The 16,625-nt window shown below is 43.5% G+C and overlaps 2 protein-coding genes and 1 long non-coding RNA gene across 3 annotated transcripts; all 3 read right to left on the bottom strand.

Annotated features, from left to right (window-relative positions):
* Window positions 1-514: 514 nt before the first annotated feature.
* Window positions 515-1,715, bottom strand: LOC307084486. The gene is made up of 3 exons (XR_013812319.1): window positions 1,258-1,715; window positions 920-1,063; window positions 515-718 (listed from the first exon to the last, which is right to left on the bottom strand). It is a non-coding gene; the product is annotated as an uncharacterized lncRNA (long non-coding RNA).
* A 1,118-nt stretch (window positions 1,716-2,833) lies between these two features.
* On the bottom strand, window positions 2,834-7,708 carry LOC307084485 (heterogeneous nuclear ribonucleoprotein R-like). Its single transcript, XM_079748892.1, has 11 exons — window positions 7,571-7,708; window positions 6,866-7,023; window positions 6,619-6,737; window positions 6,401-6,508; window positions 6,153-6,266; window positions 5,860-6,036; window positions 5,519-5,654; window positions 5,178-5,383; window positions 4,907-5,056; window positions 4,691-4,812; window positions 2,834-4,318 (listed from the first exon to the last, which is right to left on the bottom strand). Exons 2-11 carry the CDS (start codon window positions 7,020-7,022, stop codon window positions 3,703-3,705), a joined length of 1,905 nt encoding a protein of 634 aa, XP_079605018.1. The 5' UTR covers window position 7,023; window positions 7,571-7,708; the 3' UTR covers window positions 2,834-3,702.
* Window positions 7,709-7,994: 286 nt separating this feature from the next.
* atp5if1a (ATP synthase inhibitory factor subunit 1a) lies at window positions 7,995-9,440 on the bottom strand. The gene is made up of 3 exons (XM_079748856.1): window positions 9,247-9,440; window positions 8,869-8,981; window positions 7,995-8,268 (listed from the first exon to the last, which is right to left on the bottom strand). The coding sequence occupies exons 1-3, from the start codon at window positions 9,328-9,330 to the stop codon at window positions 8,127-8,129; spliced, it is 339 nt and encodes a 112-aa protein (XP_079604982.1). The 5' UTR covers window positions 9,331-9,440; the 3' UTR covers window positions 7,995-8,126.
* Window positions 9,441-16,625: the final 7,185 nt, after the last annotated feature.

Here is a 16,625-nt window from a genome sequence, read left to right as displayed (position 1 = left end):
GGGTTTCATAGCCTACGGTAAGGTTTAGGTGCTCCAAAGAACCATAGCCCGGGGGACTATGAATCACATCACCTCCATCAATTGCAAATCGTTGTAGTGTTCTGGTTTGCAGCAGACTGCCAGTGAATAAAATACGTGTATATTTTGTTCCATAAATGTGTAGGAGTGTAGGAAAGCAACAATGTCAGGATTGTGTAACGTCTCAGACCATATACGTCATCCCTGCTCTCAGAAATAGCCGATTTAAAAAAGGGGTGTGCGTGCTCCACCTCCACCCATTTGTACTGTTATTATAATACTAATGTCAGTTACTTCCAATTTGAACTAGAATTGCAGATGGCACTTGATATAAAATATGTGGGCATTGCTCCTATCCTTAACCCAGACAAAAAGCTCATGTGGCCCACACAACACAACCACGACATCTTAAGTTATTTGCGCATCAAAATGAATAGAAATACTCCAAGAGAACACCCTTACTGCACAATTATCAAGCTCCTTATTGCTTTATTTGTTTAGCTTCGAAGAATAGCTAAAATTACACCCGGCCTACAACTATTGCTGCAGAGGTCATCCGTCTTCTAGATCCTTCCAATCAGGTACAGGGTGATGTGTGTTCTGGTGGTGGAGTATCAGGGTCCAGCCTCCTTCTCCTTCCCCTGTCACATGCAGCCTTCAGTCCATCCCAATGACGGTGCTTGCTGCCCTCCGCTGGTCACTGCAGTCAGGAGGAGGGCATGATCTATGTCAAACAAGCAACACGTTCCAAATAAATACTTATGAATTAGGTCAAGGTTTTAATTTTTTGTAATATTATGTATGAATGTTGAGTTTGTGTGAATTTTGTACTACATTTTGATTTTGAGATGAAGACGCAGATGATCCCCATTAAATCCCTTTGGAAAAGTAAATCACTCACCATATCTTGTGTTGGAACGCTGCAAACAAAGCCTGAACACTAAGTGCCCAACCGCCTACAGGGGCTCATGGACGTCTGGGACCCGGAGTTCATATTGCACTCATAAGTCTCCCGGGTCACAAGTCATCCGTACTCCAGCTGTTCCTAAGAGCAGATGGCACAAAGTGAGTATTTATACAACCCATCTGGGACAGTCATCTTAATTGTATTGTGTAAGGTCTGTTTAAAGTAACTAGATTTAATGTGTTTATATCCGTACATTTAAGATTTAAAAAACAACATAGGTCAAAAACAATGGAAACTTTCACATGTTAAAGCTCAGATAGCAAATACCTTACCAGTTAATGTGTTCCACTCTTGTGAACTCTCTGAGTCATTCACATGGATCTAGGGCAGCCTCCATACTGTCTGGTAACAAGAGGCAACATATAAAGACACAAATCTAATTGAAATACTTTTGACAGAATAACTTCCTAGTTTGGTATTTGTAATGGCATGTGAGGCTTCATACTTCCACATTGCGTAATGCCAGGCTTTTTACAGGAGTAACGACATCCATCCATCCATCCTGCATCTCACTCTCAGACACACCCCTTATTTTACCCACCCAGTGCCATCTTGTGGCTGTACAGATTAAAACATACTTTGAGGCACCGCTGACCTCTTACGCCACGCCTGAATGAATTAACCCCACTACAAATACAATAATTTAAAATATGTTGAATTATTCACAATCCAACGTACAATTGTAGTATCCATCTCCATAACTAAGCCCTCACTGGGATCACGGAACGGGTGTCTTTGCTGCACTGTGTCCCATTGCTACACCTAGTGGTGAAAACAGGCCAAGGATATTTTGCTCCTTTGTAAGCTGGGTGACTAGGGCAGTTCTCCAAATTATTATTGCTAGGGTATCGCGTCCCTACCCAAATCCCCGCCCGTCCGCTTTTCTGTTGTCAGATCCGACCTCATGACCCAACCGAAATTGCTGAAACAACGCTAGACGCTAAATCGTTAGTAGAGGAACAATGGCGTCTGCTAGTTGTTTCGTTGTTCACGGCCAGTGATTAAAGAGTAAGCAGCAGGGTGAGGAGGAGAAGGTACTCTGTGCAAGGCGAGCTCACCCTCGAGTACCGCTCAGGGGAGTTCCTCACGCTAGCCGTGCCGCACTCTCAATGATGCTCCACCTGCGCAGGTTGGAATAAGAGGACAGAGACATCAAACAAAGCACACAGGGACATCAATGTACCAAGAGGCAGATGCTACAAGCGCTGCGCTGAAGGGGTGGGGGTGGGGAAGGGGTGAGGGGGACAGGGTTAGATGAGCAACTGCAAAGCCTCATGAGCACAGATATATACACAGAAGAATTTTAACCCTTTTTTGAAAAAAGTCATTAAAAGAAAAAGACAAATCTTTAATGGCGTAGAGAATTCTAACCCCTTTGTATTAGTGCCTTTCAAGAGGAAAAATAGCAAATGGCAAATAATTGTAAAATATGGTTCTTCAGTGGTTTGGTGATGATTTTGGAGCTTCACTGGGGATCCATTCAGCGGTCAAAGCTTGTGTTTAACTGGAATCAATGGAAATCCAATGGGACCGAACTCTTTAATAGGTCTGGAATATACCTGGAATGTAGGCTACATGGATTAGGTGTGTGCAGGAGGAGTAGAGGTTGTAGAGCTTCAAGTGGCATGAAGAGGACAATAAAGGGTTAAAATCCTGTTTTTTTTAATCAACATTTCACCCAGCCACCACCCAACTTTTCCACGTCCAGATTTAATTTTAGCGAGTCTTTGTTTGAACTTTGAAGCATTGTTTACTAGAAAATCTCCATCGAAATGTGAGAATTGAGGTAGAAATTCAAATCAAATACTGAATGACTCCATTCAATTTGAGGTATCTTTGACAATTGACTGATACTCAACTGAGTTTTATTGAAACTGAACAAAACGTAGAAGTTATAAATACAAAGAACATCAAAGAACAAACTGCTATGGCTCTTAAGGTAAGCCAAACCAAAATCCTATAATCGGGCAAATTCAAAGAATACATAGGAAGTTGTATCAGTTTAAAAAACACATGTGGTCTACCTCTAGAAATGCTACGCATACACATTACAAAACTTTGATTCCTCCTCTCCTCCCGTGGATTCTTTTCTCCACCACAGCAAAAACAAAACAAAAAATATCAAGCGCTAACCATATGCATTTATTTACAAGCAAGTCCCTAAGCCACTATGAAACCACGAATAGATGGGTTACAAGAAGGGGAGGACAGGGAAGGAGCGTGGACACATACTTCCTGCAAGGCAATATACGATGATTTAATGTCCCTTCAGACTTTTGTAAAATGAACGTCCGTGTTTGGATTTTTTTTTTTTTTGTCTTTTTGTAGTGTTCATTGTTGGCTTTAAAAGAATGAGGAACAAACAGTAAAAGTGTTTAGCTCAGGTAATTTTTTTCTTTTTTTTTTTAAACACATGTCCCAAATGTAACCGCAAGGAGTAAGAAAGGATTCAGCAAAACGGTTACGCTCACTTCTTCAGCCAAAATGCTTTCCAGCCAATCAAGAGGAGCCAATTCTGTGATCCGTCCATTTTTCAGGGATAATATATATTTATATATTTGTTTCTTTTTTCGATGAGGAACGAAGAATAAAAAGTCAATCAAAAAAATTGGGGCCCAATCTCCTGATTTTTTTTTTTTCCTTTTTGCTCTTTTCCTTTTTTTTTGATTTTGTTTGTTTGTTTTGTCACTTACTCTGACCAACACCTGTCGGTGCGTCTACTTCCACTGCTGCCCATAGGAATCCTGTGAAAACTCCAGGGTGTCATTACTGTAACCATAGTTACCGGAATAGTCGGCACCCTGCTGCAGGGGCTGCTGGGCGATGGGCTGGGACCCCCAGTTCTGCTGGTTGTTGGTCTGCCGGCGCTTCGAGTCGGGCTGGTTGAACACGTCTGCCTTCCTCTTCCCGCCCACGTTACCGCCACGGTTGCCCCTGGCGCCACGGGGGCCGCGGCCCCTCTGCGGCTGGAAGGGGGCCCCGGGGCGGCCTCCTCTGCCGCCCCGGGGCCCTCCGATGGGGGGCCCCCGCTGCGCGTAGCCCCCCCGGCCCCGCGTGGGAGGGGCCCCCCGGGCCCTGGGCGGCGGCGGCGGCCCCGCCCGGCCGGGGCGCGACCCCCGGCCCCTCATGCTGTACATGTCGTCGTAGCCGTAGTAGGGGTCCTCGTAGCCGCCGCGGTAGTCGTGGTAGTCGTAGCCCCCGTAGTAGTCGTCGTAGTAGTCTTCGTAGCCGTAGTAGTCGGGCGGGTAGGCGTAGCCGCCGCGGCCCCCGCGGCCCCGGCCCCGCCCTGGGGGGGGCATGCGGGGCGGTGGGTAGTAGTAGTAGTCGTCATACCTGCAGAGAAAGTAACAGGTGGGGGTCGGGGGTTGGGCGACAGAGAGAGAGACAGAGAAAGGAAGAGGGAGAGGGGAACCCGGATTTCACCATGTCCTTGTTCAAGCTTGATTAAATGAAATAGCGCCTCACCAGACTACAGTAATGGCCACTTCCTTACTCCACTGACGCTGTGGGCAACCGCATCAGTCCAGGGCCAAGCCTGTTGTTTGCCTAAATATATCTTTTTTTTTTATCCAATCTGTTTATCAGACATTAAACATACCCTTCAAGCGGCAATCACAAAACCTTGTTTCAATAAAAAAATACTAACATAAAAAGCACAATTTAAATGCACACTCTCTGAAGTGAGCACACAGAAGGTGGGGTTACCCTGTGTTCCTGGTGGTCTGGCGGGCCGCCTGCCTCTCCTTCCTCTTCTTGTCTGGGGGTTTGGCCAGGACTATCTCAATCTCCTCCCCGCCCAGCTCTTTGCCGTTCATCTCCTCCATCGCCTAGCGGACACAACCATTGCAGGAATGAGCCCAAAGTAAACAACACGCGTGGGGAATGGTCGTTTGTTGTTCCGACGTGCCGCAGGGGACCCACCTTCACTGCAGAGTCCCGCTCCTCAAAGTGGACGAACGCGTAGTCTTTGAGCTTCTTCACACGCTCCAGCTTCCCAAACTGAGAGAAGGTCTTCTCCAGGAGCTCCTCAGTGACCGGCGTGGCTAGTTTCCTCACAAACAGCACCTTCACCTATACACACACACACACACATTATTTGACATAACAGCCCCGGTTATGACTGTAATGCACCCGTTGTACACCAGCGGTTAAACTGTATGAAGAAAAAACAAACAAAGAGTGAGCGGCTCACCTTGGCCATGACATCCGGGTCGGGCTCGGCCACGGGGTCGGCCCACTCCACCGTGACGGGGTTCCCCCACACCTTCACCTTGCCGCTCATGAGGCGGCGGCGGGCCTGCGCGGCCGACTTATGGTCCTCGTACTCCAGGAAGCAGAAGCCGCGGTTCTTCTTCTTGTCGTCCGGCTGGTGGTACAGGATCACCTCCTGGAGACCCTCTGCAGAGTGAAACAAGAGGAGGGAGGTGGGTTCCACTGGAGGGCATTTGAAGCAGTGCAATTCCACATTACTCTGTGTGAAATGCAAAATAATTTCAACAAATCGATCGTTTTGTTAGACCGAAGAAGACCAACCTGTGACTTTGCCAAAGTCCTCCAATATGCTCTCTCTCGTCTTGTTCTTTGGAATGGATCCTACAAACAGCCGATTGTTTGCCACCGATATGCACACTCCCAAGTACTTCCCTGGCCGGATCTCATAGTTATCACACTGGAGAAGGACAGAGGTCAAAGGTCACTCACTGTTGTTCTGCAAAAGATGTGTAGCGAGTTGATAACGGGTTGAAATGCGAGTTTGTTGCTTTACTTTCATTTTTACAACGAGAAGACAAACCCACTGAAATCCGGTAGCATTTCCATAACAATCCTGATACCTTCCCTATATCCATTTCAATCGAATTCGATCGGCTACTTACGAGTTTCACAGCCTCCTGCGCATCATCCTTATTGCAGTAGGTGATGAAGGCGTAGCCGCGGTTCTGGCCCGACAGGGGGTCCATCATTAACCTGAGGTCCCAGATGGGCCCGGCCGTCTCAAAGAGGGGCACCAGCTCGTCCTCGTACAGGTCTCTGGGGATCTTGCCCACAAACACCTGAAGGAACATGAGCAGTACGGTTGTAGCAATTAGCATCCTCATACAAGTCCTGGCATGCCAGCTGTTTCCTGTGGCGAATGACCAGACATTGGGAAGTGTCCCCGGTCGTTTACCTCCGTGCCAACGCCGGGCTGGCACCCCGTGAAGACCTGGGGCGGTGGGGGCCCCCCGTATTTCCTTTGCCCCGTGGTCACATCCAATGTGTATCCAGTTCGATCCAGCAGAGCCTAAAAACACAGACAAACGATACGACATAACATAACACGTGTTCAATGATGAGTCAACAGTGACATGTTTATAAGGAAGGAATGCAGAGCTACCAGCGTAGTTCAGACTAGGAACTGACACCTCGTTTGTTTACCTTGATTTTGGTCTCGTCAGGGCCCTTGGTGGATTCTTGTACTTTGCTTCCTTGCTTTTCCCTCTGCCTATACGTCTTCATGACGCCACAGAGGAAAGCACTTTTGTTCTGTGGAAAGATTTTTTGGGGGGTTTCCCTCCATTATTATATGCACCAATACTGAAAATGCATCAGAAAGCACCCCCCCCCCCTCCCAGTGATGACTTTATGGCACCAACCTGAACGTGGGACAAGTCACTTTCTTTGAACTGCAGCAGCACCGTGAGGGCCCCTTCCTCGTTGAACTCCCGCAACGCGTCGATCGCCCGTTCATCAAGGTCCTCGTATGCTACCAAGCCTGCCGTTACAGGTCGTAGTCATTAATAACGCACGCATGCATTGTGTTGTCCTTAATCACATATTGATGGTATGCACGAAAATGTAAATGAGACCGTGATGGAATACAGTTCAGAAGTAACAGCCCACCTGTCTGGAAAATGTTATCCAGGCTTTCCGCTACTTTCAGGGGGAGCCCGGCGTCCAGCAACGTCTGGTAATTCTCCGTGTGCGTGGTCGACACGTCCATCGGTTCATCCTCCTCCTTTGCTAGGGCAGAACTGCCGTTCACCTCAGCAGTGGCCATTCTAAAAACAAAAGCAGGGTTGTGCGCTTAATTTAAGAAGTTGTCCTAGTTCCGAGACGCGTTTGGCGCTTGATGCCGAGCATGCAATACATATACATGCAATACAATAGGAATGACGCCTCGACCAAGTTTAACCTAACAATAAAATTGGACACACACACGGACAACGGTATGCATCTTTACTTTTCCCGTCAATAAATGAGGCTATGTCACAGCAGAATTGGATGTGAATATACCAACCAACAGGCACTGTCCCGCCCCCTTTGCGTGCAGGTTACTAGCAAACTTAATATTGTCGAATGCATTTACATTCTAGTCTCAATACGCCCACAGGTTATGCATCTAAGTACCAATGCACAATGATATCGCGAAAGTCTTTGGTAAATAAACAACGTGTTCGTTTTCCATCTAATTCAAAGACTAACACAAACATCATTAGCCTGCTAGCTCGTCAGAGAGGCTACAGCGGAGGCCTAGTCGAGCAGAAAAACACCTTTCACAATTCAAATAAGCACGCGTCGGGCAAACCAATAGTTAGCCGTACTTACCTATATCTTATAGAAAATTAACACCACCGTGGAATTAAATATGAAATTCTTGATGCGTGAGATGTTATCAAATCGGTAATATCAATAGTACGTGTGGGTCTGCCCACGAGACAGATTTCCAGACAGCCCCGTCGTCGCTCGAACAACGCCACCGCTCGGCGATCATCGCCACCACTCGTGCATCATCGCGAGATTCGGAGGTAGACCTGGGGGGATTCGTTGTGATACACTGAAAGGCGGGTTATCACGTGACTCTATTAGGGGTATGCAACTGTTTTATTTTCTACATATTTTTTACTTCGACCCGAATAATGTAGAAGGCTACCCAACGAAATATACAAATATTTAAACGGTGAAGAGAAATGAACAATGCACTTCAACGTAAATGATCCATTAGGGAGCATGACATTAAAAACACAATTGATAGAAATTAAAAGCTTTATTTTGATTCATATGACATACAATACGGAGTGTCCATATAATAATGATTGGGACTAGTATAGAATCAGTGATGTTTTAAGGTCGTAATGTGGATGACGCCTCGGACTCAGAAAACTCAGTCGTCATGTTTTAGTTTTCTTATTTTCCCGTTATGTCGCTCGATCTCCCGTCGGAGGCGTTCGATCTCCTTCTTATGGTGATCGATCTCCTCCTCGTGATGCTTCCTCAGGAGGGCCAGCTGCTCCTTCTCCTTTTGCCTAAATTGGTTGAAAACAACAAATTCATGACAACAATCGTTAGAGGACCAACTATAACGTGGTCATAACACATGTGCCTGCCAGGTCCAGGCGTGGTACATTCACATTTACGGCATTTAGCAGATGCTTTTATCCAAAGCGACTTACAATAAGTACATTTGTCAGAAGAAAGGGGAAACAACCAAATATCGGTACAGGAAGGATGTTCATAGAACAAGTGCCAAGCCCTTACAATTGCTAGGTTAAAACTATTTCCTGCATAGAACAAGATAGCTAGGATAAGATTACACACAATGCTAAGTACTATGATTAAGTGCCAGGACGTACAATATACAACACGTGCGTACATTAAGGGCCCGGACGTACATACATACAATAAGTGCATAAGAGGGGTGTTTTTAGGAGAGTAGGGGAGAAGGGGCGGTGGGCGGTAATGGGGAGGCAGAGTCCAGGTGAAATCTGAACAAGGGGGCCTTGAGTCTGGCGAGCGACTTTGCGGTCCTGACGTCGGCAAGGAGCTTGTCCCACCATAGCGGTGCCAGACATGACTGTATGATAGAAGTGATTAAAAATAGATCAGATACAACCAAGGCGTCCTACCTAAAATACCGTTCTTCCTCTGCCGCTTGTCGCTTTCCAAAAGCTCCTCCGGCCTCTCTCACTGCGCCTCCCCCGCCTCCCCCCTTTCCTGCTCCTCCACCTAGTTCCCCGAGCTGTGGAGAAGATGACGTGTTGACAGTATGCAGTGTGTGACCTGGAGATCACAACATCTGTGGGACGGGGTGGGACGCACCACCATGACAGGAACGTAAAGTTGTGCTGAGGGCACATATGCGCATTAATGATCCACTTTATACTGTTGACATATGTAACTAAACATTGTACTCGTTCACTATGTGTTGTCATGCATGCACGGATGAAATTAGCCTAGTAAAGACTGCATTAAAGAAAGCATTTAAAAAGTGTTTACCCATTTACCTGGTCGGACGCCATCCTCATCTGACTGGACATGTAGCCCCTAAAGCTGGACCTAAGTACCAATCTAGCCATTTTCAATTTCATTGATTCAGATCCAAAAGCAACAGACCTTTCAACACACCCGATGCGGAAATTATTTTTGGTGGTCAGGGCTGTTAATGTTTAACCGACGTAAACAACAACGGACCTAATGAAATAAGCATATCCGCTATGATCCTTTCAAAATAAAAGCGGAACGAGTTTAATTAAAAAATAAACATGAAGAAAGTAAACACAAAAAGTAAATTAAATAAAAAAAAAACAAGCATTGACATATACGTACAAAAAACAATTGGAATCGTTTTTTGTAGTTTGTTTGAAAGGTTTGTTCATAAAATGTCAATCAGAAATGTATTTGCTGTATAAGTTATAAGCTTTGCATTGATGAAATTGTTGCATTTAAATTTTTGTTTGAATCCGTCTAACTTAAAAATCTTCATAGTCCACTCACCAATAAGCCAACAATTATGAAATATATATCTAATTAAGAAAAAGATCTCTTGATAAATAAATATATATATTACTGGTCTTTAAATTGTGTTCGTATTTGACGTGAATATGTTTTATATTCAAACAAACTGATAGGACCGTATGAAATCAAAACGCCCCGTGCTTTTATATTGTAAAACCGGTGCCGCTGATGGTTCTGCGGATGATACTGAATTTATGGTGAGATTGTTTGCGGTGCCAACTAGTGGCAGCAATATAAATCGTAACCCCGACTAGTTGGTTGGGTGGGTGCTCCCTCGTTGCAGATTGCTGTTGTGTGAGTGGCTTTTGGTTCTCCTGATCCGTTCACAGAAAGGACTTTGTGCGAAACTGTAAACATGCATTCTATGAATGCAATTCAGACAATTCCGAAATAAAACGCATAAACACACTGTTTTTTCATCGTGTTTTATATAATGGTAATTTCTATGTGTCAAAAGTTTCATTATATTTAGGTGTCCCTTGCCATTTCATGTGGAAGGCAATTTGGTTGTGTCTTGTACATGGGGAGGTGTTAACTGTTCTGCACAGTACAAACATTAGTGTGCTTATAGCCCTAGGTGGCTGGTGGTTCTTCTCTGATGAATCAGTTACTAGAATTAATGACCACTAATCTTTCAAGTGCTGGATCGCGCGCACGCACGCACACACACACACACACACACACACACACACACACACACACACACACACACACACACACACACACACACACACACACACACACACACACACACACACACACACAATACCCACTGATAAGAACGACAGAGCTCTGTCTGTTTAGGCCTCTCTCTGTGTCATTGTTGGGACTCAGCAGAGGGGATGGCCAACTGGCACGGTGCGGTGTTTACAGAGGTGCACCCTTTATGCCGGAAGAGACCAAGACCACACCATGCGTTTAACAATGGCCGTGACGGTGGGGATGGCCTTTCCAGTGGAACAGCGTCATTGTACGCTTTTATAAATCAGTGATCTTGAGGTAACTATGACGAGGCCGGTTTACATAACACGAGCATCCGGGCGTCATGAATGTAACCTGACCCAAATGTTTTGCGTTTGTTTTTCACTGGGTTATGAAAGAAAATAAAATATTAATATTAGCCTTCTCAGCTTCTCTAGAGTTATGGTCTTTTTTATACATGAGGAAGGCCTCTTACTTCTTTCTCCAATTCACATAACATTTGATGGTTTCGGATGTTTCCCAAGGATTACTTTTCTTCATCCTCTCTCGAGGGTCAGAAATGGTCTGCTCATGCTTCCACTTGCATGGAATGCATGGTCGAAGCAGTGCCAATCTTTCGACAAATGGTGGCAGTATGTTCTCATGCAAACATAAGCCATCTCTGCCATATTCAACATTGGAATACAGTGCACTTCCCCATGAAAACAACATTTCTTTCTTTATAATGGACAAAACCCTTTTGTGAAAGATGAGATATTTAAATAAACAGCCAACATAATTTATGCTCATTAGATGAATAGTACACGAGGGAGGGGATCCATGTAGTTGAATCACATCTATTATCTATTATCATATTGTGATTATTCTGCCTTCATTTTACACAGCAGAACACTCCCTGCTAATGTCTAATAATTACCTAAAAACCTGTTAGGTAACACGACAGTATCAATAGACTCTAATGCATTTGTTCCCTGCATGTATGTTCACTTGTCTGAGCGGCTTTGTGAGGTTTTTTAGTGTATGGACTTCCGGTCCACGAGAGTCAGATCCCGCCAATTACCTGCATTTTTTTTCAGCGTTGCTTCCCTCGCTGTGCTCAAGTGTTGCCATAGGAATTAGTATCCTGGCAACAGCAGCACCAACCTGAGCAAAGACAAAGTAAGGTCACGCAGAGCTTATGAGAATGTGCAAGATGTCGTTATAGCTCGATGCTGCTCGTTCATAGCTCATTCATAACATCGTATGCACAGACTCTGTAAGTCTGGTTGGTGCATTACAAATGAAATCATGCAGACTTTAGTCAGGCTAGATCACCATTGTGCATGCTATATTACAAAGGGCCTGCACCCTGCATAAATAATATCAGTGCACAATTATAATTGGTATCATTATTATGATTAATGTTGTTTATTTACAATGCACATTTTTCCTTTCCCACCTTACCGGTCTGGCATACCATATTGGATGAACAACCGTTGAAGATAAAGTGTTGTAATATTACATGTAAAAACCAGAGGATGAAGAACGATCCAGTGGGCAAAGAGAGAGACTGGCTCATTTAGAAACAGCTGATGGTTATGTGATTAAACTCAACGTGCAACAGCAGCGCACCACATCTTGTCATATTATGAGGCTTTTGTCCGCTGCAGCAGAGACCGATCCCTACAAATGGCCTTCATAACCTGGTTGGATGTTGTCACTGTTGCCAAGGAGACCGCCGGGCCTGTTAAAAAAGAAACTGAATTCTTTGTGTCTTGTCCGTTTCAGGTTAGTCATAGACATTATCGATTCAGAGGCATTGCTTGCTCATTGCTAAAGGGGAATGCTTACCCTTGATATTGCAGTGGGAGAGAAAAGACAACTGCCTATACAAAACAACAAATATATAATCCATAGCTTCATTCGCAAGTTTTAAGATGTGAATTTCCAGTAAAGGCTAGTAAGGCTCGGTTCTGAAATGAATTGGACCCCTCTGAAAAACAATATCTCAAGGGGTTATCTTAAATTAAATTGTGTTTACAGATACCAAAAAATACATATTAATACGTTATGGCATAATATTTATGTTGAATGATTGCTCTATCCAAATTATACAAGCAGTATTTCCCAATAGGTTCCATAAATATGCATTATAACATCATCAAGTTTTAGATGTAATATATGCACCACATTAGATGACTATTACTTTACTCCTTCTTTGTGATTTCCTTTCACATAAATCCCCCTAGCATTCCATGAGTGTTGAAGGCGGTCATTACCTCTGACGATCCCCCTGGCGGCAGGGTGAATGGCATGACTCACAGGTGGAATCACCAGCTCTCCGGCCTGCTCTCAGTCTGCTGAACAATCAGAGAAAGATAAAAGCGTGCTTCCATATTTTCTTTGGTACTACATAATCAGGACTCAGGGGAAAAGAAGAGAGTGCAATATAACAAGCGTGTATCAGAGAAACAGAGAGCCAGAGAGAGAGAGAGAGAGAGAGAGAGAGAGAGAGAGAGAGAGAGAGAGAGAGAGAGAGAGAGAGAAAAAACATAGGTATGTATGAACAAACTAGTCGCCTGAAGGCCAATAAGTGATCATCACTGAAGCCCTAGGAGAGCTTGCTCCCGCAGCTGGCCTCCCCAAGTGCTGAATCAATGAGCGGTCTGTGGTGGATTTAAATATGCCTTGATTTTATACAGCAACTCTTCGAGCCAAAACAAGCAATGTGTGGCGAACCGAGTCAACCTCAGTTTGTTAAGATACATACCTTTGGTGTTTATTACACTTCTTGGGTTCAGTTTTTTTCAATTGCATTGGTGAGTAAGTTTAGTAGAGGTTAGAGGAAGGGGTTAACCAAACCAGGAAATGATTCAATGGAGTTGGTCTTTTTGTTGGTAGATTGAGTTTAACTAAAATGTCCCCTTTATGCAAGTATTTCTAATTGTAATAGCGGAACAAACTTTTAGAACCACTTTGACATCATTCAAATGTGAATGCGTCAACCGAGTAATGGTGGTAAATAAAGATTGATGAAATGCAAGTTAAATTGTCAATGAAGATCTGTGAATGAACTCATCTAATGTTCTGTCACAAGCGCTCTGGGGATCAACTCAAACAATGTTATCAAGCCGTAACAGGAGCTGTGTTCGATTTGGCTCTCTTATACACTCATTCCCTGCACTATATAGTATACTATTTAAGGAATAAGTATAGGGGGAACTCGGACACTAATTATGCACCGGAAAATCCAATCGGGGTGACGTTCAAGGGCCTTGTTAAATAGTCTTTATGAGCTGCAGCTGGGCCCAGTTGGTGTTGACCTACTGGTTGTTGTAGTCTTTTATTCAGCAGCCCTCTTTATTTGTAGTTGATGCATCAAACTAGAAGTACTGCATCTGCTATCAACAATAAGTCCTCTTGTGATGCCCCACTACCAATAAATGGATGCTTGATGGATGGTCTGATGGATTAATGGGATTAATGGGGGAAGGATGGATTTGTAATGGTAGATGAAGGTTCATCTTCACAACAGTGCTTTTCAGCTGAGGGTTCGCCAAATCCATTTGTATTCCCTTTTTCGTTGTGTGCGTTGGTCTCAGCCTCTTTACACCTGCACATGTCATGACATTAAGGCTTACAGGCCGACAGGCACTAGGGATAACATAATTGCCTCAGGAAGTGTCTCCTCTCGTCTTCTCTCTCAACCAGTGGCAGTCCCAAGGGAAATATGAAGGCCTTCCCTCTCTCTCTCTCTCTCTCTCTCTCTCTCTCTCTCTCTCTCTCTCTTCCACCTTGAGGATTAGCTTCTGCCGTTCCTATGGCAACAGCCTTCAATTAAGCCACGGCAGAGGAGAGTGTGTTGTTGCCAGCAAGGGGCTAATTGATACTGAGTTTCACAACGGGTGGGGGAGGGGGGGATCGCGCCAATGCAAAGGTCTCAATGATAACAGTCGACTTTAACGATGCGCAAAAACTCTAACTCAGGCGTGCCTTCACTAAAGCTTGAATATCGTTTAGTTCATTTTGATTGCTTCTAGTTTTGGCTGGCTGATGCAAGTCAGATGCAAGTAAGCATGGTTGTGCGCAGTGCACAGAGATGTCGAAAGATGGACCAATCCCTGCACATCCTTAAAGGGATGATTGAACTAATATCAGTAGCCTAATAGGAGTATTCCTTGTTTGGTAAAATCGTTGTTTATGCAGATCTAAATGTATATTCATAAACCGAAATCTGTACAATGTAGCAATCAGTGTATTTATACAAAGACTAATCTATAAAGTATATATTTTATATGTGTATACACGTTCAGTATGCATACACATGCAATGGTGGTGTATAACATGGGTGTGTAACAAAACAGAAAATGGCGGGCCAAAGCGACACATACAATGTAATTTCTGTCTTTGTGTTTTCTTTGTGTTACAACACATCCGTGGAAGGAAGTAATAAAGGGATGTACAGATGAATTGTATTTGATAGGCCTCCTGCAGCTGTTTATCAATGCTTTGTAAAATTAAACCTGATGCAATCAAACAAACCAGTTGTATGTAATCGTTTTATGTGTATGTGTGTCTGTACATAATGTGTTCGGTTATACTGTCTCTGAGGTGAGACCAAAAGCTAGTTTGTAAAATAAAGCCCTTAATTATATTCTGTCTTTACTTCTCTCTGCTACTGCTAACTACGCCCTGTATCTTGTAACCATGCCTTTGCTGATGCAGGGTGTGTCACATGACGTCTGGAGCCCCAGATGGCATTATTGGGTTACAACATGGACTGGTTGCATTCTTCCCCTCAATTTGATCAGGGAAAAACCATGGCCCAAAGCTCAACGCTCACTACATAGCCAATTTACTCCTTATATGAACTCATGAGATGGAGCAGTGAGCAAGGGAAAAATCATGCAAATGTCGTCTTCCTCGTGCCCTGAAGCTGAGCTCGCATGCAGCGCGATTAAAATTCACTGAGAAAAAGAATATCTAATTTTAGAGAGGAGGCAAGAAACATCAGAACAACCATGTGGAGACTATGTGGTGCTAAATAAGATCAAATACAGAATAGTAATCTTACCTTTGCCGCATTGCTTTGTTTTTCTTTATTCGTTGTATCTTGATATTTTGTATTACCTTGCTGCAAAGGCTATTTCTCCCCTTGATAGTTTGATTGCCTTATACTAAAAATAAACCAGACTCTTACCTTCAACTTAAAAGGATTTATTTTAAATATGGCACTATCTGTGATGCTATATTTAACGGAATCTCTAGAGGCTCAAATGTGACAAGAAAGGAATACCTGTACTGATGCAGCATCCATTTTATCTTCGTTCCAAAAAGCTCATCTTCCAAGGAGTAATCTCCATTTTTATTTGTCTAATTTTATGCTGAACTGTGAGTCTTCAAGATATCAGAGTACATTAATAAGAAACATTGTTTTACATTATTGAAACTATCGCCATACATAAAAAACATGTAATGTCAAGATGTTTCAGCTTGAATTTGATATTGAGAAAACGTATTCTCAAAATGTAAAAGGCAATTCATGCAATAAAATCTTATGCTCATTTCAGTTTTAATATAGATTTGTGTTTTTTATTAGAAATAATGACATTCATCATTTTGTGCTCTGAAAACTGTACATTTACAAGAGGAAAGATAGTAAAATAAATGTAAACAAACTGGAGACGAAAAGAGGATACAAATGGGCATTGGGTAACTAGTAACTAGAGGTTTGTACTGCTCTGTGTTCAGGGTACAGGGTGTACATACGCTCAAGTTACGAACAACGGGTTATTAAAAACACATTGTTACAGAAGACATGAGGTTCGTACATGAAGTGCGCTACACAGTAGTAACCACACCCTGAAGCACATTTTGAATATATGTTGGTTATTCATTCTAAGGGTCTGCTTATCAGAGTACAAGTACAATAATCTACCTGTCACGTAGATCTCCAAAAAATGGAGTCTTGTGCTAGCGAATCCCTAGTAAATAGATTCCATTTAGTTAGCTAATACAGATTTGTTATACGATAGTCTCATAAAGTCGTCTATATGTTGTGTAAATATGGAGGAACATGGTATAAAAAATGTATCTCTCTGTAAATATTGGTAAAAAAAAAAAAAACAGTCTAAAATCAGTCCTGCTTGAGCATCAAGCGCCCATCATAATGCACTATTATTTTACA

The sequence above is a fragment of the Pollachius pollachius genome, assembly GCF_949987615.1.
Source record: "Pollachius pollachius genome assembly, chromosome: 13".
Taxonomy (NCBI): Eukaryota; Metazoa; Chordata; class Actinopteri; order Gadiformes; family Gadidae; genus Pollachius; species Pollachius pollachius.
The sequence above is the reverse complement of the archived record's forward strand: the minus strand, read 5'-3'. Positions and strand labels throughout refer to the sequence as shown.